The 22,724-nt window shown below is 40.9% G+C and overlaps 1 protein-coding gene across 1 annotated transcript in view; it reads right to left on the bottom strand.

The window, feature by feature from the left end:
* Positions 1-6,672: 6,672 nt before the first annotated feature.
* Positions 6,673-22,724, bottom strand: part of LOC115382413 (5-hydroxytryptamine receptor 4) — a 42,190-nt gene continuing 26,138 nt past the window's right edge. Inside the window, exon 7 of the mRNA XM_030084132.1 lies at positions 6,673-7,378. Within this exon, the coding sequence (XP_029939992.1) occupies positions 7,285-7,378 (94 nt within the window). The 3' untranslated portion in view covers positions 6,673-7,284. The remainder of the gene's footprint in view (positions 7,379-22,724) is intronic.

Raw genomic sequence — 22,724 nt, 5'->3', positions numbered from 1 at the left:
CTGCTTTCTGCTGCAAAGCATTATGGGAGAAATGATGAAGCAAGCACCCACCCCCCCCTCCACCTCTGAGCTGTCTAGTTCCTGTCAGCGGATTGGTAGATAATGAGGGGGGAGGAGGAGGAGGAGGATTTCCATAGCGACGGTGCTCCAGCACATCACATCCGCTCTTTTTATCATCCCTAAAACTCACAGATTTTCTTCTATAATCACCGTATCAACATTATTAAGTCTCTTCAGCACAAGTGTCAAATATTTTTGATAGGAAGAAAACACCTTTGTTTTTATTTGACAGCACTTGTCAAACTAGTTTGCCTGAATAAACTGAATTTTATCTTTTAACTGAGCACATTTCCTTTAGGAAAGGCTGGTTAGGATGTTTTTTCCCCTGCTAAATATTCTCATTCCTGTGCGAAACATTTCTTTTTGGGGGAAAAAAATATTGTGAAATAATAAGCAAAAATAGAACAGATTTTCTTTTTTTGTAATTGTACAGACGGTGATGTCTGCATTTTTTCTTCTTCAGATATTTTGTTAGTTCTACTTTTTCATTAGTCTTCTGAGATGCTGAAAACTTTATTGAGCTGAAAATCAGACTTTAAGAAATAAAGTGAAAAAGATTAAAATGACAGATTAGTTAAACATTAATAGAGGCTTAACTCTAAAGTCGGATTTTGAGCAACGATGATTCCAGAAACACCACGAAACAGATCAGATCCTGTTTCTCTGAAAGGCTTTTTCTGTTTTCCTGTATTTACACTTTTTATTTCAGTTTTCAAGTTTCATTGTCTTCATTACTTTTACGTACTAGTATCAGTGTTTTTTCCAAAAAAGGATTTAAATCAGTCACACAGAAACACAAAACAGTTGTTTTTGAAGGTCAAATCTGACTTCTGGACACGGGAAGCGAAGAGTTCCCCGCATGGTTTCCCTCCAGTCGCCCTTCCACTGACCTCCACCGTTCTTAAGCCTTCCGTCGGAAATCTCTCCGAGGTGATTCAAGGGCCTCGTCTTCTACTTATTAACTCCCTGAGTTGAGAATTAACCTCTTACCCATCAGGAGTGTCAATGTTTGAGGAAGATTAGCTGTCACAATAAAAAACTGTTGTTGTTCACCTCAATCACTTGAGGACAAAAATTAAACATACAAAACAGCAATATAGTCATTGCAATTTCAAGTTGAATCCAATTTTAATGATGCAAAATAAAGTGAAATGTCAAAAAAAAAAAAAAAAAAACCCTCTATAATTGTTGCATTCTGCAGCATTTTGCATGTTTGACACCCCTGGTTAATTAATAACTGATCATCTATTTCACGTCGTGCATCAACTGGAGCAGGATTTTGCACCAGCAGCAATTCAGTCCCTCCCGTGAGTTAAAAAGTCACCACCGCCTGCCGATTGCTGGCCGAGCACTAATAGATCATCTGATAGCACATTTACCTTTGCCCAGCAATGTGCGAGGTCAGGAAAGCCTCTTTAATGGCTGTATTGATTAGGATAGAGAAGGTTCAAACAGCCTGCAGCATGGAGGGCCTGGAATAGCGAGACACTCAACGATCAGATGTCATTCTCATCTTCAGTAGAATGTTTTAATCGTTTTTTTTTTTTTTTCCATTCAGTAAGTTAGTTTGTGACAAAGTTAGTTTATTGACAAAATAGGTTAATATTGGTTAGTATCTTTATTTAATTTTTTTCCACTATTCCCAGCTGATTACAGTCAAAGGTGTGGGACACCATTAATGGGTCATTTAATCCAATCAGTGAACGTGCACAAAGACATCTGACCTCTGAATGTTCAAGTTGCTGAAAAGCTTCAGAAGCAGGTTTTAGTTTTGTAATAAGAAGCCTAAACACGGACATTATGACTTCAGGGCTGCATGCTGCAGGAGACTGATCATCACAAGACAGAATATTTACTATTGATTGTTTTTCCTGCATGGGCACGCTTCAGTGGAGCAGCTTGGCAAAACATTTGAGCTCTTCTGAGACGGAGCAGATGAACCTATTCAGTTTGGAAGGTTTATCTTTGTTATGAAACAAGCAGAGGTAGCAAAGATAACACACACATAAAATCACCAAAACAATTCTATATTTATACTGTGTTTAGTAACTGGTTTCCTCAGTTTTCAATGTTCCAGTGCCATCTAGTGGTCAAAACAAGGGAAGACACTTGATGGAGTTTCTTCCTTCCTGTGATCACTGTATTGGGCTTTCTTCATCATTTTTATTCCCACTCCAATAATCCTGAGGTGATTTACTCTGTCAGTCACATTAACCCGTACCAGGCAAAGTACTCACCCAACAGTGAATAGCGCCAAGGATCTGCAGCGAAGGGTCAAAGGGCTCACGCACACAGGTCACCTCAACAAACCCAGATCTTGAATTGACGCGAATCGAAGTATGATCACAGAATCTTTCCTTCTCTTTGCATATTAAAGAATCAGCCAGTTGAACTTGAAGTGCTGCCTGGATCTTTCACTCACTTTAAATAGTTTCTTCATCGTTTGGTTTTAGATTAAAGACTGGAAGGAGGAAGAGTGGTGGGCTAATTTAGCAAAGAGGCGACCTCCCCCCGATGGAGAGCGGCCCTCGGCTGCTCCGCTGAGCTTTTGAATGGGAACCATGTGGACCAGGCAGAGCGAGGGCCTCCAGCATGCGGCTCCGCTCAGGAGTCTGCTTTGAAGCCGAGGCCGACCCCTTACCTTCATGTGAAAGAGATAAGAAGTAATAAATCCCTTGTAAGGCTTCCTCCCCCCCAAAAAATAAATCCCTTCCTAAATCTGCGATCAAATTGTTTTTGCATTGGAGCTTTTTGTTGGAAACGCGTATTAGACGGGATTCACTCGAGAATAAAAACACGTCCTGATGGAACTCCCCCGACTGGCTCCTCCGGGCCCATACAAGGAGAAAGTATCCAATCTGTGTCATATGGGGTTAAAAACATTTTGTGTGAGAATCAGATTAATCCTTGAGCTGCGATGATTTCAGAAAATTAGGGTGCAGCTCTGATACCAAAGTGTTATGAGACGAAGTTGAGAGATGTTCATGCTTTGGACAGGACTTAATCCTGGAAAGATTGCGGCGGAGTCAAAGAGCTTCAGGACGACTCGCAGAACGATGAATTCCTCCGTATGTTTCTCTGATCGGTTAATAGCCAACGTGCCAGGTCACTTAAACGCCACAGTGAAGAGTTCAGTTGTCTCATACAGGTTTTGTTTGTGTGTAATTGCTGCATAACACCGCCAAGAATAACAAAAAGTCTCTGCTTTAAAGAAAATCCCACACAGAATCATGTTGGTGCTCGATTCTCCTGCCGTCTTTATTGCAGAGCTCAGGTTTTAATCTTCACTCGAAAGCGTCGGAAGACTAAAATAGTTGTCTTCCTTCCTAAAATGGGGAGATGTGTTCGCCTAAAAAAAAACAAAGCAAGAAGAAACTTGGCTCAGTCAGATTGTCATAAGTTTGAACACACAGGCTCTTCTGACCCTCGTGGAATAAAAATAAAGTGCGAGTACTCTGGCATTCACCAGCAGCGTTAAGATTAACACAATATTACTCCATAACTTTGAGCAGAGACATGTTAGGAGCGAATTATTCTCAATGGAATCAGGACTACAACAGATATATGCATGTTAACAGAGATAGTTTAAATAAATAATCTATATGATGATAATTTTTGAGGAAGATGTTGTCGGAGTTGTTGCCAGATCTGGCAAATCTGTGTCAATCTGCGTGTGACATCTGACTTAAACTCCATAAAAATGACTTATTCCTCCATCTCTATCAGTCACAGTCAACATAAATGCAGGTATCAGTAACATCTAAGAGAAAAGGAGGCAGCGATGAGTCAGGTTGGTCTCCGTGGCAGAAGGCGAACGGAGATGCAGATCGGAGCGAAAACAGACAGACGGCATCGGAGCGGGTTTCACAGCTCTGCCAGTCAATCACCTGAAGGTGTTGTGATGGATGGAGCGAGCCAGGGAGACACGCATCCTTCTAGAAACGCTGCATGAAGCAGGAAAACAGGATTAAACGCTGTTTCCTGAACTGTAATCTCTCCCAGGGCGTTACTCACCGGGACATCGCGTCAGGGAATCTAATTTTTGATCTCTCATCACACGTCCACAAATCCACTGTTTTAGTTTTTGTTTTGTTTTTTTCTCTCCGGTGGTCGAGATCACTTCATCAGCCAGGACAGTTTGTCCTCTGAATTAATGGTTTCCAGCCTGATGTCGGTTAAAAGGAAACCAGAAAGAGACATTTTTTGTGTCGGCCTGAATTTTGGCTTCACTGTAATGTTTTGACAGTCGGACATGCTGGAAGGGGTCCGCAGCCTCAGTCAGACTCACTCTGGGGGGGAAAACATAGGAATAGCTGGTATAAATCAGCGGCGTCAGTGCAAAATTAGCTCACTTTTTGTTTTGGTTCCTCTAATATTAAGTCAGCAAAATAAAAAAATTTAAGAAAATGATGTGTTGGTGATGAAAGAAAGTTCAGTTTAAACCTTCAACATGAAAAAAGCAGTTTGAGCTCAAGGTTACATAAACTATGTATATTAGCTGACGAGAATATAGCTTTTGGGAAATAAATCTCTTACAAAGTCACAGTTCCTTACAGCAACTTCTCTTCTATGCAGAGCAGAATTACTATTGCAACAGCACATCACCAGTAGGGTAAAACTAACCTGTCTCACGACGGTGTAATCACAGCTCACGTTCCCTATTAGTGGGTCAATGGATGCATTCATGAACCAAACTATTTCACCTACAAAACTGTATTTTATTTTGTGTCTGGTGCATTGTACGGACCAAATTACAATCATTTTCAAAACCTTAACAAAAAGAGATGAAAATGAGTTCAGCACCAGATTTTTAATAAATAAATAAAGGATCTTCTTAAATCTCACAACTTGTGTGTTACAGAAACAAATGGTTCGTCCAACAGTTTGTCCCAAAGGCCACTGAGAATGTTGTGAATCATGCAGACGGCGTGACCCAAGGTCATTCGAGTCCATCTGCACCATGACTGGAAGCAAATATGCACACTTCACAAACATTACTCACTAGATTTTAAAATCTCTTGAAGCTTTTAGCTTCTCGGAAACAAGTAATGCAGGCTGACTGTGCTGAGATGGTTCATGTGTGTACTGTCGGTGCTTCTGGGGAGAGCAGAGTGTTTTCTTCTTGCAGACAGATGTTTCATCCCCTTTCTCAGTGGCTTTTCCTGTTGTTTGCTAATTTCTCCCAACATGCCTTAGCTTGTGAAATATAAGTGTCATTGTTGTTTAATGTTTGGCTGGTCATGTGACTTAAAGGGTGAAATTCTACATCCACACATTCCTCCTATGCAGTCGCAGTGACCACCACTCCACACAAAGCCATTGTTAAGACGTGTGCTCAAAATCGCCTTCTTCCTTTCACCAACTGGTTCAATTGTTTTTGGCTCTGGTGGCAGAACATGTTCAACATTGATAAACAGGCTGACATGTGAAACCTCCATATTTACTGAAACAAAGCTTGTATTTAGAAAAAGGCTTCACTGAACAAATCCTTTTTTTTTAAATGAAGATATGAATCCTATTTTCAAAAGAAAGAGGACCAAAACACAGGGGATTAAAATATAGGTTTATTTAAAGTAACCCCGGTTCTCAGAGCAGCATGAGTGAGATGTCTCACTATGGGATACGCCCCACGCGTGTGCCATAGAGGCCTTTATCTCATCACTCTAGAAAATGCTGGAAGAACAATGGGAGAGCATGAGCCAACCACCATCAGCACGAAGGCACGGCGCCATCCTGATGCCCTGCCGCCGTAGAGGGGCGATGGCTCAGGGAACCTCAGATATTTCCTGTGAGGAGGATATATCGGGATGTGGCGGTAACCCTAGGGTTTGGCGATTATCTGCATACACGTAGTAGCAGTGGCTGCCTCCTCTCAACAGCTGACATGTGAATGTGAAGTTAAGCTCACTGATCGTGAACTGGAATGTCGGCCAAATCAGACTTTTTTGTCCATATACTGCATGGCTAGTACAAGCTTATTAATAAATACAATATGTGACCACTAGATGTCACTGTATGACAACAGAATGTTGCAACAGTACCACAAAAAAAAAGGTCCTTTACTACCGTGTTTGACTAAGTGTAGGGAGAATATTTTATTGTTTTGAAACTCAGTGTAATTCACCTGCAGCATGTAAGGATGTGGCCATTACTTATTTAATTAAGTTTGACTGTCAGGGATAGAAAAAAAATGTGCAAATCAGTGTGCTGACACTGCCTTTTTTAACCTCACTGACCTTTCAGAAAATGAAATTATTGAAGCTAGACTGACTCTGGCTGGGCCACGACACCCACTCCTCCACCGATCCAGCTGCTTCTCACTGGAGGAAGATCCCTGAAGGCCAAATACAGACACAACACATTAAAAACCTCATTAAAAATGTTTTAGTCTTTTGAATAGACTTGTACATTGCATCATTTATATAGAATATTTTGTTTTTTTAATTCACTGTCCGCAGAAACAATTACCCTTCCTGGTCTTCTACACAAATGTCACATTTGTCACCTCAAACTTAAAGTTCTGCAGCGCACCATTAAAAAAAAGTTAATGTTTATGGACATGTAAATTTTGTTTACATGTCCAGAGCTCCAGGTTGGACACTTAACTTAAACAATCTGTTATTGTTGAGGACAGTAGAGGCTAGTAAAAAAGACCGTGAGCAAACTGGTGTACAATGAAAAGAAGTTTAATGAAACCAGACATCCATATGAACAGCTGGCAGTGAGCTCCGTTACATCAAGTTGTTTTAAGTTAGGTCTAAGCGATGTTGAATGTCATCTGAAAGGTGAAGAAAACAAAGGCGTCCCCTATCGCACATGTTGTTAGTAGAGTTTGGCTCAACTTCTCTTGACCTGCCGACTCGAATTTTCCATCCTGTGATCCAGACACTGGGATACACCAGACAGTTCTTTGGGGGGTTTTTTGCAGCCAGAATGGACCAAGAAACATGTCGGTACCTTGTCCACAGTCCCATGAATGCCAGTATCTTGTGATCATCACTGCGATTCTGCACCAGCATGTTTAGTTTTTGAGACACCAAATGTGCCATAAACCTTTGGATTTCCTTCCACAGATCAACATTTGTATGATGATGCTGGACCATGGACTAAATCTCTAGTATCCTCATGACTGGATCAGTCGGGTTCATTTCACAGTAGCCTATGTCCAGAAGTCCAACTCATCAGTCCTCCCCACATCTGGTAACAGTTCCACAGTTCATTTCCTCATAGTGGTCCAAGAGAGTCCTGAGACTCCTGCTCGTTGGCGAGGATTGTCCGCCCGTTGTCGCTGTAGCTTCGGTTTGGCAAGAAGGACAATCTGAAAGAGAAAGACCAAGACTTTATCTTTGGGATCTTCCATGTTTTTAATTCATTTTCTGAACCCATTTCAACCAATATATGGTTGTCACCAATTCCTGCTGATTTTGAACCAAGTACAGGTCATCAATACACGACAGGGCCAGCGTGTGAAAGGAAACTATCACAACATGTAACGTAACTATCACAGCTAGTACATGTCTGGTTGTCTAAATGGGTCGAAAGCTGGGTGTGTCTGCCAAGGTTCGATTTAACTATAGTGTTTTATAAAGTGGGAGACTGGACAGTGGATCTGCAGTGTTTCTTCAGACTCAAATAGTCTCTAAGCTGAACAGAGCATGAGTAACTTGGTCCGATTTCAGGGAGCTTGGAGATGCATGGCAAACAGAATAATACTCCTGATGACCTGCAGGGGCAGTCTTGTGTAGAAAATCGACAGCTTGGAAGACAACGTGCACTGCCCTCTACTGGATGCGTTGTTTCACAACAACACCAGCATGAGGGGCACACGGGAGAAAGAAGGCAAATGAAAATGCGCACAGCAATTTAGATGTGTGAAAGACACAACAAAAAAATGTCTTTTTTTAAAAACAGAGTCGCCTGGAATACTGTAGCAATCCAACTTTGTCGATACAAAAGTCACTGTAGTCGCCATTGTTAATGTTTACAGCGTAGTGTGTGAGCTTTTATTATGAAAACAAACAGCCCCAACTCGTGGCACAACATGGTAACTACATCATTTTCATTGTTTAGGTGTAACCGACATCATGCAAAACCTTTCTGAAAACGTTGTTGTTCAAACAGTGTTTAAATGTTCTTCAAGTTTTACATGTATTACTCCAGAAAAACCTAAATATTTCTTTTCACTTTTTGGTTAGGAACAGTTGAATAATTTCACCAACAATCCCATCAAAAAGCATCTGGAACTTCAAGAAACGCTGAATCTAAGACAAATCTGTGCGACGGCTCCGCTGGTGGAAGCCGATCAGCTTCAGTGACAGAGTCACTGGGAACCGAGGAGGCGAAGTCATGAGAAATCCAAAAAGCACGGAGGGGAACCACCATCTACATTCTTCTCAGAGACTCAACAAAGTCTTCTGCAAACAGGGAGTAAGAGGAGCAACAGGAGGGACAGTGTCCCAGCACAGACGGGTGGTTTAAAATGACAGTAGGAAAATTTTCCCATTTGTTTTTGCAGCGGTTGTTTGTTTGATGGTCGAATCAAATATCAAATGCAAAAATTCTCCACAGAACAAAAAGGGAAGGTCCTCATTGATGCAGGCTGCGTGTTTTCACTGGTCTGTTTATAAACAGCTGGAAAGAGTTTAAAAAGCATCTGCAAAATGTATTTGTTTACAACTTGTGGTGCGTTCACAGACATCAGTCTCATACAGAAGCTCAGAGGAACACAAGCTCCTACTTGGAAGAGCAGAATGACCAATTAGCTCAGCAGCCATGCTCTGTTCATTTGAATACTTTTTAGTTTAAAGGATGTACTACAAGAGCAGCTTGAGCTGATCCAGGTCCCATTCTTGCTTTTAGTGGCTGAAATTTTCATCTTTCTCTCATGTTTTCCAAATTAAACTCAACATTGAAAGTTGAAAGGAAGCCAAGGATGTCTCCACTTTAAAATCCCTCTTTTTGACTCATCATAAACAAAGCGACCACTTTAAAGCTAGCACCAGTTATAATTCACCTGTTTCATGCCTAAGTTTGTAAGCAGAGCAAACGTATATTGTCTCATAAAATAAAGTTATGCTCCACTGAAAACGCAAAGTGGGTTTTGACTGAGTCGCAGCAAATTAATTTTATAAACGTACACTTCAATCTTCAAAACAATCTTTACTTTCAAATTAAATAAACCATAAAATACAAAGTAAAGTGGAAGGAAAAATGCATGCAAAGCTCAGTGAATTAAATAATTTCTTGAAGTACAAATGAACAAGTTGGTCAAATCACACAGGTGTGCACACTCACATTAAAACCTTCAGGATTAGGGAATGTGTTTTTAGCCGTCATACTGAAGGAGTGATGTGGCTGACCGACTGTCAATGACAGTCTGCCGGTTTAAAGGTACCATGGAGGAACACTGGATGGACAGAAAGCAACAGCTGTGACGTTATCTTGGCATGCAGTTCCAGTTTATGCCACTAGATGGTGTTGTGAGTCTGTTCTGAGTCCAACTACAGGAAACGAACACTCATTTTCACCATCAATTTTCTTGATTGGATCAAACTGTTAAAAAAAAAAAATCAACTTCTCAACATCCATTTATCAATGCATCCATTCTTAAGTATTACTGAGACCATTTCTTGTGTTTTTGATATTATATGATACTATTGTTAAAAACTGTTGGGATCCATAGAAGGTGAATACATAACTCTTCTCATGATCACCGTTTGCTTTTGAAATATCTGATAAGTCTGTAAATACAGTCAGTAACTGTTACAGCGATGATTTTATACTGAAGCTTATTAAATCATCTTTATTACTCAAAATAAATTCAGCTGTAAAAACATGAAATATTTTAGTTTGACCTTTGATTTCTTTTTATCATTAGTCTCCAAGGATAAAAGGAAGCGATGATGTTGAGGAAAAACCCCAAATACAGTCAAACATAAAGAAAGTTTAGTATTTTCACTTGAATGTTGCCATGTAAATTCGGCCTAAGAACATGGTCACTTTGTGACTTGAAAATATGAAACCTCAGAACCGTAATGGAAACATCCAGAGCAATTAATCAATTATAAATGAAAGGTATTTACTAATGAAAATAAAAGCGGTTATGGTTGCTGAGTATGAGCCAAAATTGATGGCTGAGAAACAGCATAAGGAAGATTTACCTAATATATCTTTTAAAAAGTACAGTACAGTGGCTTTAACTCAGTGGACAGTAACAGATCTGCAAATCCAGTAGTGGATGAATATTTACTGTGCATGTCGAAAAACCCGTGGACAGGACCAGCAGGGCTGCTAACGTAACACACACACATACACACACACACAGTCCCATGTGGAGGCATGTCCCGGGTGAGGAGGCGACGGGGGAAAAGATAAACAGAAATGTTCTGCAGCTTCTGCTCCTCTGTGTTGTGTGTTTTCCGTACGACCAGTTTGTTTACTATCCAAACACTGCTCCGTCTCCGTCAGTCTGTCACAGCCGATTAAAAGATTCTTATCGTTCAGCAGCCGCCGGGGGGGGGGAGGAGGGGGGGTCAGGACCAGGATACTCAGGGCGACAGGCCACCTGGGTCACCAGTACACCAAACGGTAGCGGGGGGTCAGACAGCACGTCAGCATTCTTTGAAATGCATGAAAACGCAACTGATTTCCATTGAATATTGATTTTTTTTTTTTTTCTGTGATGAACTGATATGTTTTAAGTCTTGAATATTCGGGTCAGAGTCTCTAGGTGTGGTTTTGGCTAATGATGAGTTTCCTCTCAGTATTATTAGCTGATGTTGGCTCGCTGGATGGACCAGGAACAAGACTCTGATCTGAGTGGTCTCATCATTTGGATTGACATCCCAGGAAATAATGGTTTTTGGAAAAGAAGGGAAGTATTGTTGTGTGTAAAAATCAGGATAAAAAATTCTGTGTGTATTTCTTGTCTGGAGTCAATATTACTTTTTCAGTGGGGTAATCATGACATTAAACTCTAAGAAACACTAAATCCATTGAACAGATGAGTTTTTACAAACTACATTCACTGGACGCTACAGCAGCTCAAATTCTTACATGTTGTATCTCTAAAAAATTTAAATGACGCAAAATCTGTATTAAAAAAAAAAGAAGCAAACACACACAGATATAATGCTGAAACTGTGTAATCTCAAAACAAGGCAGAAGCCAACTTTCACATTTACAAAGTTAACTTCTTCAATTCAGAAACTGTGTCTTCACTGTAAATGTATGTTGATGCGGTCTAAATCTGGACTTGAGCACAACAGCAGTTCAGATGTCACACAAAAATGACACTGTAATTTTACATACTGTACCTTTAATGGAACATTTTTAAAAACCCACTTTATCAGTCTGATTGGAAAAAAAAAAGCTTCTTTTTTTTTATGAGCATAAGATATAACGAAAAGAAAGTCATAGTAAATAAACCAGCATGATGATGTATTCAAAGTCATGTGAGTTCACTCCTTGAAGCCTTTTCTTCATTTAGCATAGTTCAGAATTAAAACATGAACCCAGATCTTCCACTGTCCCGCTTTTCAGCAAAATGAGAGAAAACATGACGAGAGTTATTTATTATTAAGAGCATTTCTTTGAACAGGGACGGTTTACATGAATAATCATGAGTGGAAATGGGCCAGCGTTGACCACGGGGCTGTTTTTAGGGTTCCAGAGAAATGGATGAGGTACAGTGATAAACACAATGTTTTCTGGACACTTCGCCTCCTCTGCATTCTCCTGCTTCTGCCGTCTGAACGATACCAGGTTGGAGGTGGTTTCCCAGCTCGAGAGAGCTCCCCCTCTCGCCTTGAGGGAGATTAGAAGTCTATTGAGTTTATTTCAATTGAATTGTCACGCAGGGATCTTTCTCCACTGGCCTCCGCGAGACAACATGAAGCCCTTTCTTATCCCGGAGCTCTGAACCTGGAAGACATTATGAAGTAAACTACTTGCAGCGTCTTAACAAGGATGAAGATCAGAGCCAGGTCCGTGCCGTCAGGACTTCAAATTGATGCTTTCCCCACCATGTGGGGGTAATTTGTATTAAGTTCCATCTAAACATGCAGTTTGACCGAAACCTACTTCTTATTGCTACAAATTGCGGCTCACTTTTCCCAACGTACATATATGGCGGTGTTCGCAGGCGGGTGGTGGACGCGCTATCTTTAAATCAGAGACGAATAGCTGAAGCAAAATGTTTTGACTGAGTGTATCAGATGATATACGGGACCTAAACCCACCCGCATTAAATACATTAGAGTCCACCTCCGCTGCACGCGCCGCCGCTCGGACATTCGGCTTTCTAACCGCCACCCGCGTGGCTTCGGCTTGGCGGCTCCGGACGACGAATTGGAAAACATTTCTGGAGTTGGAGGGTTTTGGATGTTATCATACTAGTTAAATGAAATTAGAGCAGAATCCACGGGGTTAGTTTAACGGTTAACTCCCTCATCTGTCTCACTTTCTACTGTCTAACTACAGGTGGGAGGGAAAACATTTTTCCAGCATTACATGTTCATTTTGGCAATCCTACATATTATTATTTTTTTGATGGAGGCAGTGAAAGGTTTTATGAGGCCGTGGCAGCTGTCCATTACGATAAAAATGACAAGTTGGAGACAACAACAAAGCAGACAAATGCCCCGTGGCCATTTATCTTTTATTTCTTCTCATGGGAAGATTTCAAATATGTGGGAAATGTCTGTTTCTATTTTGATACTTTATGTTGCAGCTATAGTTGACCTGAACTGCTGTGGGAAAATGCATCGAGGCTGATGCATGTAGACGTTTTCCAGATTTTGCAAGAGTTTCAAAGACGTTAACATATGGTAGTAACCTCCATGCACTGGATTCAACCCGCTCCAATTAACCTCTGGCAGTTTGTTTTTGTTCCTGATCCAGTCTGATGTGTGTAAAGCAGGCCTGAGCATGACAAGTGAGGCTGAAGAGAAATTAGTTGTTTTTGCTTCAGTTTGGAGAGTTTCTAGAGGAAGTACACAGTGAACACGTCACATTTAAAACCAGGCAGCACTCTGCTTCACGTTAACTTCGCTTGACTCCTTGTAAATAGTTGAAAAGTCTCTGTCGACGTGGGGCTTGGTTATGTCTCTGTCATGGAGTCTCTACTTATAAGGGGCTGTTCCACCAGCATCCTCCACCTGCTCTGAATCACAACCTTCAACCCAGCAGATCGATGCCAGGAGGGCCGAGCGGCTCCCGGTTTCTCAGTTCCAAGCTGGAAGTCCTGGTACAGGAAGCAGTCTTGGTTCAAGTTTGGAGCAAACTTTGACGCCACATTGTGTCTCAGGACCTTCGTTCAGTTTCAATTTCTGAGGTTTGAGCAGAACTGAGTAAAATCTCATCCTTGGCTTGTTTGCCAAGTGCTCTAGAAGACTGATGAATGGATTAATGGGTATGGGACTCAAACTCTGGTATTATTCCTCCCTTCATGTCCCACTTTTACTGTACTTCAGCTATAAAGAAGCTGTGTTCACGCTATCCCGCCTCAGTATGACTCCGTTGAGGTCGCTCAATCAAGATAAAAAAGAAAAATCATCGAGAGACAAAATACATATAAATAAGACGATCTAACCGTTACGCACCAGTTCCTCCACACTACACTCAATTAAAATAAATTTCACTTCCATCTATTATTGTTTTCTTTATTTCTATCTTCCATGTATGGTTGTTTTCTGATTTTGATGTTTTTTAATACAACTTGTTTAACATGAAATTTGCATAATTTCATGATTGTGTTGCATAAAATTTAATTTCCTTCCATTATTCTAACCACTTTTCCTGTGTATAAATAGTTTTTGTGCTAGATGGAAGTGAAATATTTCTTGCTCTGTGGTGTTATAGATTCACCAGGCCGAAAAAACTTAATATATGTGACATTAGATGTAGCATATGTCCTGTATTTTTATGATCTTTATGTCTTTTTTTTTTGTAATGAGCTCATTTTCTTTGTATTCTGTGGCGTAAACAACAAACCTCTTTAATATTTAGCGTAGTGCGGACCTGATATAAATACATATTTCAGTGATTTCATTGAGTTAGCTCTCCTTCCCTGGAGAAATGTCTGATTTCCCGAGACACAGAGTTAAAAGCGTCCCGGTACAGTAGGGCTCATGACGGCAGCTGGCGTCTGGACGCTGCCAGCTCTGCGTTATCTGTCAGTCAGTCAGTCAATCTATGGATCAGCTCCGGTCGGATAAATTCAAAGTGTAGATCAAAAAAGCTTCACAGACGACCGTGAGGCCGAAGAATTTTGTCTCCTTGATCGGATTTTTTAAAAAGGATTTCAGTTGTTTCGGGCGGAAAGACGGGGTTTTAACTGACAGCAGCCGATCCAGACGAGGCTTTTGAAGCTCTGTTTATGGTACTAATTTTATTCTCATGGTTGTTTGTGTGCTTTGGCTGCCCCCCCCTCACCCCCACCCCCCCTACTTCTGACTGCGCTACGTCGACGCTTTCTTTCGCTTCGGGCTGTTGAACTGATTCATGTCAGACTTTCTGTGCATGAGAGCACATTCGCCCTTTTTTTCACAATTAAATTTGAGACTTTTCCAATTGCATTGTTTAAAACTCCCCTCCCTCATGTATTTCCAGCGTGAACTGGTGGACTCCCGCTCTCCTTCTCACAACATCACTGTCCTGCAGAACAGACGCCGGGGCCGCTCGCGTAAAAACATCATCTGATCCGTAACGCGGCCTTAAGAGAAATCAACACAAGATAGAGGAGTGGTTTGTGTTCCTTTAATTTTGCGCTAATCACTTTTCAGGGACATTAAATAATCAGATTTCACTCTTATCTCCTCACTCTCATAACTGCAGAGGGGAGGGGGGAGAGCCGATGGGGACGGCAGATAGGGGAGGTTTTCCCACAGGAACGCCGACAGGCGCGGTGGCAGGAGAGCGTATGAATGATGTCTGTATCCTGCTCCTGAAGCTGTCTTAAATAAACCACGTCAACTTCACATTTGCGTGGAAATGTCCCAAAACACAGCATTTGATAAAACAGAGGATAGCATGAAGCACTACATGTTAAATTAACTGCAGCTTTTTCATTCTCAGACAAAAAAAAAGATCAATAACCACTTGTGCGACAGGGAAAACGGCATTGAGGATGTTTTTGCTGATGATCCAAGGAACTCAACCAAACCAATAACCAAAATTAATGACGACAGACCAGAGGTGTTGCATTTACAGTTCAGCAGCTCAATTTCACTTTGAGTGAGCCGGAGTGGTAAAATAGCCTCATAATAACCTTTAAATGTAAAATTTTCTTTGTTGTGGAGAAAAAAATTCATGAAAATATATTCGCAAAATCAAACAATTACTGAAAAAAAAAAAGAAAAAAGATTACATTCTCAACGTAAACCAAGCTGGAATTATATGTTTTGGTGCAAACTACATGGAAATGTTGAAAAAACTCAGTTCTCCGTTATGGGAAATTTCTTTCCCAAAAGAAAGAAGTTTTCTTTGAAATGTTTACAGTTCATTTTGATGGGCCAGATTGGAGTCCCTTGTGGGCCGCTTTTGGCCCATAGGCCTTATGTTTAATACTCCCAACTTAAAGAGTAAGAATAAGCAAAACTAAAGGCCTGTAGTTCTGTTCTGACCACCAAACCACCAAGAGAATCGTAAAAATTTGAAAGAAAACATTGATTTTTTGAAAACAATTTTTTTGAAAACAACCCTGAGACCTAAATGGAGATACTGGTGGTGACGCTACCTGCCTCACGGCTCAGAGCCACGCGGTAAGGGTGAGTTTGGAAAAACAAGCATAATGCCACAAGTTATTTTATTTCTTTTTGACAATTTCACTGCATGTTGCACCAGAAAACATTAAAATTGGCTTCACGCTCAGGTCATTTTCCAGAGTAATTGTTTTTTTTTTAAAATGGAAATTTTTCATCACACATACTCTGCACCAGATTATTGCAACCTTTCTTTTTTTCATTTGATGTTATTTTTGGAGTTCAGGATCACCTGAGTCGACCTGAGCAGAGCCTCCACTCTCCGCTCCACCAGCTCCAACAACGTTTCGCTCAATAGAACTGCGACATATATTAATTTGATTTGTTTCCGTTTTGACATGTTAAGTTACGGCCGGGATCCAGGACACTGGGCCACATCAACAATCCATCACAGGGCTTTTAGGGAGCCACATGTTGCCGTCTGCTCTCCTCCACCGCTGTAAACAATGTCAGAGCTCCTCCATCCTTTCTGAGATTTGTTTTGCCTCTGGTAGTAAATGCATGAAATATCTGCCGCCCCGCTCGCCCAATTTCAGCCTTTTTTTTTTTTTCTCTTTTTCGATTACAAATAAAGGCGAGTAAGTCCAAACTGAAGAGTTTTTTGTGTCTCCTCCTGAGGCCAAGGAGGAAAATGAAGCAGCAGATGGAGGGAGAACGAGCTTACACGCAATATGAAACAATCATAAAAGACAAATATACAAAAAGATGAAAACTATGAAGCGATCATCGTGCCCCATTTTAGCTAAAAAAAAAACATAAAAAAAAAACAGGGAAACCCATGAACTGTTTACTGACTTCACCTGCATGGAAGTTTAACAATAAATAAAAGCGACCTTTTCAGTTGTTTTGTTTTTGTTTTTGTTGGTGGGAGTGAATGATAGTACTCTGCAGCCTTTCTTAGAAGCACAAATAAAAAGTTCAGAAGCAGAGTTTTAAATTACTTCCAGTGAAGTGAAGTAAGATTTTCTCTAATAGGGGTGTCAAACGTGAGGTCTGTGGGCCAAAACTGGCCCGCAAGAGGCTCCAGCCCGGTCCACTAAGCCACCTGGAAAATGGCAGCAGTGGAGATGTGAAAAGAGACTGTCGTAAATTTAGTCGTTAAAAAATAATTTAGTATTTAAAGTTGAACTTTATATGTTATTTTACATTATTTTACCGGTTCGGCTCACTCAAGAAGAACTGAAGTGTTTGAACCCCCGATCTAGAATGATTATAGTACTCTAAAGTTACTTCAGTTTCTCTAAACATGTGTGACAGTAACACTGATAATTAAATGAAAAAGTACGGCACAAACACCACTGACATGTGAAATGAATGCGTTCGTTTCTGAACCCTGAAGCAGATCGACCGTGAAATGATGCTGTTATCCAGACGGTGTAGCTCTTGGCATATCAACAAAGAGGAGGGCTGCTCTGCGCCACGTCTACTTCACTGATAAAGACGTGAAATGCTTCATCCATCCTCTGAAAACAGTTCCTTTAACTTCCTCGAGTCTTTGTGTGATTAGAATCAACAACTTAAACACATTTTATTGAAATAAAATGATCCGGTCATGCAAAATAACAAAAACACCTCAAAGAGCATATTTCATTTTCACCGTCCGGCGTGGAGTCTTTGGATTTCTACGGCGGTTTCGCCTTGGCGTTGTTTGATATGGATCAAAACGCCGCCAGTCTCACAGCAGAGATGTTTCCACCAACACATCCGGATCGTCTTCGGCAGCATATCAGCCGGTGCCAAATCCACACCGGGCTAAAATTATCATCTGAGAACAAGGTAAACTTTCTGCTCAGAATACGTACGAGAGGTAATAAAATGTCGAAGAATGCGGCGGCGCTGCGCCGCTCTCTCCACCGGGACGCAATAAATGCATCTATTTTTAACGCCGCGGAGGTCATGTGATATCCCCGTGCATCTGGCTGCAGTCTCACACAGAGAAAGCAAAGAAAGGCCCCATCACTCTGTCCAAACACGGCGGCGTGTTTAGTTTGAGGCCAGTGGAGACGGATTCGTCTGACTGAAACGCTGGAGCCCGTCCCTCCGTCTTCCCCCCCGTCAAGGTAAACCGACTCACTTCCTGCTCAGAGATGGAGCTCCAGATAAAAACCCTGCCAGTGTGAAGACGCTAAAGTGAAAGTTTGGGTAATTCATCAGTGGTTTGCCAGTCTTGTTAACATTCTTTCCAGCTGAGTGATATTCCTCCACACCTCACTGTGAGACTCGCTGCTGGTTATTAATGACCCGCTGTCCAGAGGGGAGAGAAGGTTCAAAAACTGAAAAAGTGACCCACGCTCCCTAAAAGTTTAAGTTCTCTTTATCAAACCCAACAAACAGACACTGATTGAAAACATGGTCCTATATTTAAATATCTTTGATTTCAGTTCAGGGTCAGTCCCAGCTATGGGTGAAGACTGTCAAATGCACAGAAATACCCTCCTCACTGGTTCTTTTCTCTAAATGTTATCAATCTATCACCACGGCATAAGGTCAGCACATTTTATTTAAGTATAAATATATTTCATTAAGTTTCGCTTGAACTTACTGAAGATAGGTATTTGCATTCAGACCTACTGCAAACTTAAACAAGTACAATTTTTTTTTACATATGGCAGATTTTGAAAGCTTCACCTGTTTTGTATTATATTCTGGTAAAAGTGCAAAATGTGTGGTTTTGAAGAGAAGGCTAAATAGTTCACTTTCAAGTATGTATGAAGCCAGTGACCTTAAAAAATCCCCTCATTATATTTACCTGAGATTAAACCAGAATGTGACTTTAAATCAAACTTGATGAAATTAATTTATTAAACAAGTGATCAAACACGGTTTTATTCAGCTGCATCAGCGATGGTAGATGGAAGAGTTCAATCAAATATTTAATTATGTATAAAACATGAGACATCTGCATTTCATGTTATACTTCACATAAACTAAACCTTTAGGAAACAAATCCTTGTGTGATTTAAATCATGACAACCAAAAATGTAATATTTCTTATTATAAGATTGGAGAACTTTTCTCATTTCTGTAACTGTAAGCCAATTAAATAAAATATAAGTGACTATAATAAAAAGTGTTTCCGTCCAGATTGATTTTCCGGCTGAAGCTGAAGGATAAACTGATCAGCAGCATCAGCGGATCATCAGCTCTGAAGCATCGAGACAGCTCTGCTCTGTTACTTTCTCTGTCCCGTCACGAAGCATCCAAACTCCTCAGATGACCTCTAATTTCAGAAGCTTGATCCAAATCCATCAGGGTTTCTCCAGGTGGAGAAGCTGCTGGACAATACTTCAGTATTGATCCAGATCAGAATCGGCCCGTGACCCATTTTTTCTTCCCGCCGCTGTTCCCTCTTGGATCGCGTGAATCGTGTTTGGATAAAACAGCCCAAAGTTCAAACCCGTGGAATCCGACGCACATTTTTATCAGGGGAGCAGCTCGGTGGCCTGAAGGTAAACCGAGCCGCCAAGAGGCACAAGCAAACTTTCCTGATTAAAACAGACCAAAAATAACCTGAGAGGAGAAGCGGCTGGCCGGGCATGTGGCTGAGGTGGGGGAGTGAAGGAAGTATTTCATTTCCTACAGGAAAAAAGCACAATATGTACAATTTACCGGTCAAATTCTGTGATTAACATGACTTTTCTTTAACATTTCACTAGAAGATTTCATTAAATTCGGCTTTACGGTGAGCTTGTAATAATGTTTGATCGATATTGTGAAAACAGAGACACCTGCATCACGTATACTCTCACCACAACAACAACAACAACAAAAACTCAACGGTTTAAATTTAAAGTTTATTACAGCACTATTTCACCGCTGCAGCCCTCTCAAGAGGATCTAGAGCTGTTTGGGGCTCCTGAACTTCAACATGGTTGACAGCTCTGGATTACGGTATGAGTTTCCTCTAGAAGGAAGATGATTGAACTACTGACATTATATGTTTTTCTGCATTTGTGTGAGCCGAATCATATTTCTGCTGTTGACAAAGCACTATGAGAAGAGCATTTTATATGATTAATAAATACAATAAACTGTTTTTTTAAGTGAGTAAATGATACAACAATAAACTTGACTGCAGATTATAAAGAAGTTACTAAGTGTTATGCATATATAAAAGACAAACTGCAAACTCAAAGAAAGTTCCAAACATGCTGATAGAAATGGGATAAAGCCCTGTTTTCTGCTTTCATATGGCCACTCTTTGTCAGGTATGGAGACATTTTTTGTTTGATTCCACATTCAGCTGTGATGAAAAATACCCAGACGCATTGTTCTGGCACATTTTTCCCCTTTAGCTGTCCCTCAGTTTGGCTGCATTGGTGGATATGAGACACTGTTTTGGCAAGAACATCGATTTCTTTGCAAAATTTTGGATCCAGTTTGACATTTTTGGAAAAGTTGAAACAAACACTGGAAATAAATTCGACCCCCTGCGATTAAAACTTTAGGTTTTTTTTTTCTTTTCAGCTGAAATCCTTGAAAATAACTTCAGTAACGCTCAAAACTATCAAACAGTAACGTACAGGTGCTAAATTAACAGTGTCAAACACAACTTCATCTTGGATGGGCCAGACTGGTAAAATAGTGAAAAAATAATTGTTGTTCTTATATGTATTTGTGAAGAAAATGTTTCTATTTGCTTGGTGGTTGAACTGAAGCTTCTTGAAGGCCAGTTTTGGCCCACAGGCCCTATATATGACACCCCTGGGCCAAACCCTTACATTGCTTTACGCATATAATATTTATAGAAGTTATTTTTCTAAAACACAAAAAATAGTTGTTGAATTAGATATAGGTATTACTTTTTATAAAGGCTCAAAAATATTTTAAAAAAAAGTTTCACAGTGAAATTTTAGACTAAAAAAATCCTAAATTTCTGAAAAGGGGGAAAAAAACCTCATTGTGTAACAATGTTTGATATATTTAGGCAGAAAAATGGTTATCGGTATAGGTTTCACAGCAGCGGTGTTGTAGTTCCGACGTCTTTGTGCCTCTTGACAGGGAGGTGAATCAAACTGACGCCTGAGAGTTAACAGTCAGATCAAGTCCCTCGTAACTTTCCTCGAGAGATTCCTTCCCTGCTTTTCATCTGGCTGTACATTTTGCAGCCTGAACCACACACACGCACACACACACACACACACACACACACACAGACCCAGAGACAGAGTTTGGAGCCCATCAGGCATTGAGGGTAGTGAAGTTGTGTTTGATTTGGCGAGCAGGCAGCGGCTACTGAAGTCCGGACCGAGGACACAACCAGCGGTTTTCCAGAAAACAATTTAAACTGAGCTGAATTCAATCACATCTTTTCAGATCCTCTTGGGGGGAATTTGCTCTGCAGACAGAGTTTAAAATAAAAACGCATGATTGGACCAATGATAACAAGAAATGAACAAACAAATCCGCAGAGCGCCTGAACCTCGACCTCGCATTTAATTTTGGCCCCTTCCTTCGCCCGCCGCCGCCTGCCCTTTCTGTCAGATTTAACCTGAGCCCTTCTATCGTCTGTATCAGACACGACTCTGGCAGACTGAGAAATGCAAAGTATGCGATTCACCTGGAGCTAAAACAGACTCCGGACAAGCGCTGAAACACAACCCTGCCGGTGGAGTTGTATTCAGAGGCAGGAAGAGAGAGCAGGATCCCCGGGATCACCCTTTAGTCCATTCGTCTGTAAACAATGAGATCTGAGGATGTATCAACCTGTATTTTTGGACGGAATCAACGTAAAAACTACCCGACTGCTCATTTCCCTTAAACGCAACACGATGCACTCATAGATACACTGAAATCAACGTGATCGATTTCGTAACAGTGGCATCGGAGAAACATGTTCAGCGGATGAATGATGCTCCCACCTGACTGGCAGCAGGTGCTCAGACCTGGAACGCTCAAACGGAAAGAAAACCAGTCGAGACGTCCGTTTTGGACCGCGCCGATGCAGACTTGGCCGCCAGACGACGGGACAAGCAGAACTACATCCAGCGACGGCTCGCCGGCGATCTGATGTTTGTTTATGAGCTGAAATCTGTTAGAAAACACTGGCAGCGCATGGAAACCCAAACGGCAGCGAGTTGACATGTGAAGAAGCCTCTGCAGCAGGCGTCACGGCGTGTTTTCTCATCAGCATGTAGAGTCGATAAACACTTGGTGCTGTTGGTGTTATTGGTGTCTGAATCGGGGGGGAGTCGGACACATTTTAGTTCAGGAGCCGCATGCAGCCCAGTTTCATCTTGAGAGGGCTGCACCAGTAAAGCAGCAACTTAACAACCTTAAAATTGTAAAGTTTCTCTCTGTTGTAGAGAAAGGTTTACTTTTGCAGAAACAAGCAATTGCTACTGAAAATGACTATAATCTCAACATTTTAATAACGAATTCTGCAAAATACATTGAAATGTCCTAAAAAAATTCTGCTTCATTCAGCACGTTTTTACATCTTTTGGTATATTATGGTACCAGATTTACCGTCTAGCGGTGCTACTCTGTCAGCCTATGCAGTTAACCTTGGGGTCAATTCAGATTTATGCAATATAAGACTGGAAATGCAAATATTCTACAACAAACTAAAAAACTGAAGGATTTGCTGCATTAAGTGACGTTATGAGTGTGTTTGGTACTTTTCTCGTCATTTCTCGTCATGCGTATGATCAGACTGTAACGCTCGTCAAGTGAAAAATGCTTTTGCTATGGCGCATAATCGCAGCTTCCTGGTGAACTGTTTCAAGGCACAATGTCGTATTTTGTGTCAAAGTAGAGCTGTCGTCCTCGAAACGGTGTTGGGAATGACACTAGAAAACTAGAATTATTTACGGTTCAAATAAGCTTGTTGCATTTTGGGAAAAGCTGCAGAGCTATTATCTCTCTTTGTTTCATTCTCATTAGTTTGCTTTCTCCTAAAGG

This window comes from Salarias fasciatus, assembly GCF_902148845.1.
Source record: "Salarias fasciatus chromosome 7 unlocalized genomic scaffold, fSalaFa1.1 super_scaffold_4, whole genome shotgun sequence".
NCBI lineage: Eukaryota > Metazoa > Chordata > Actinopteri > Blenniiformes > Blenniidae > Salarias > Salarias fasciatus.
This window is presented reverse-complemented; position numbering and strand designations above follow the sequence as displayed.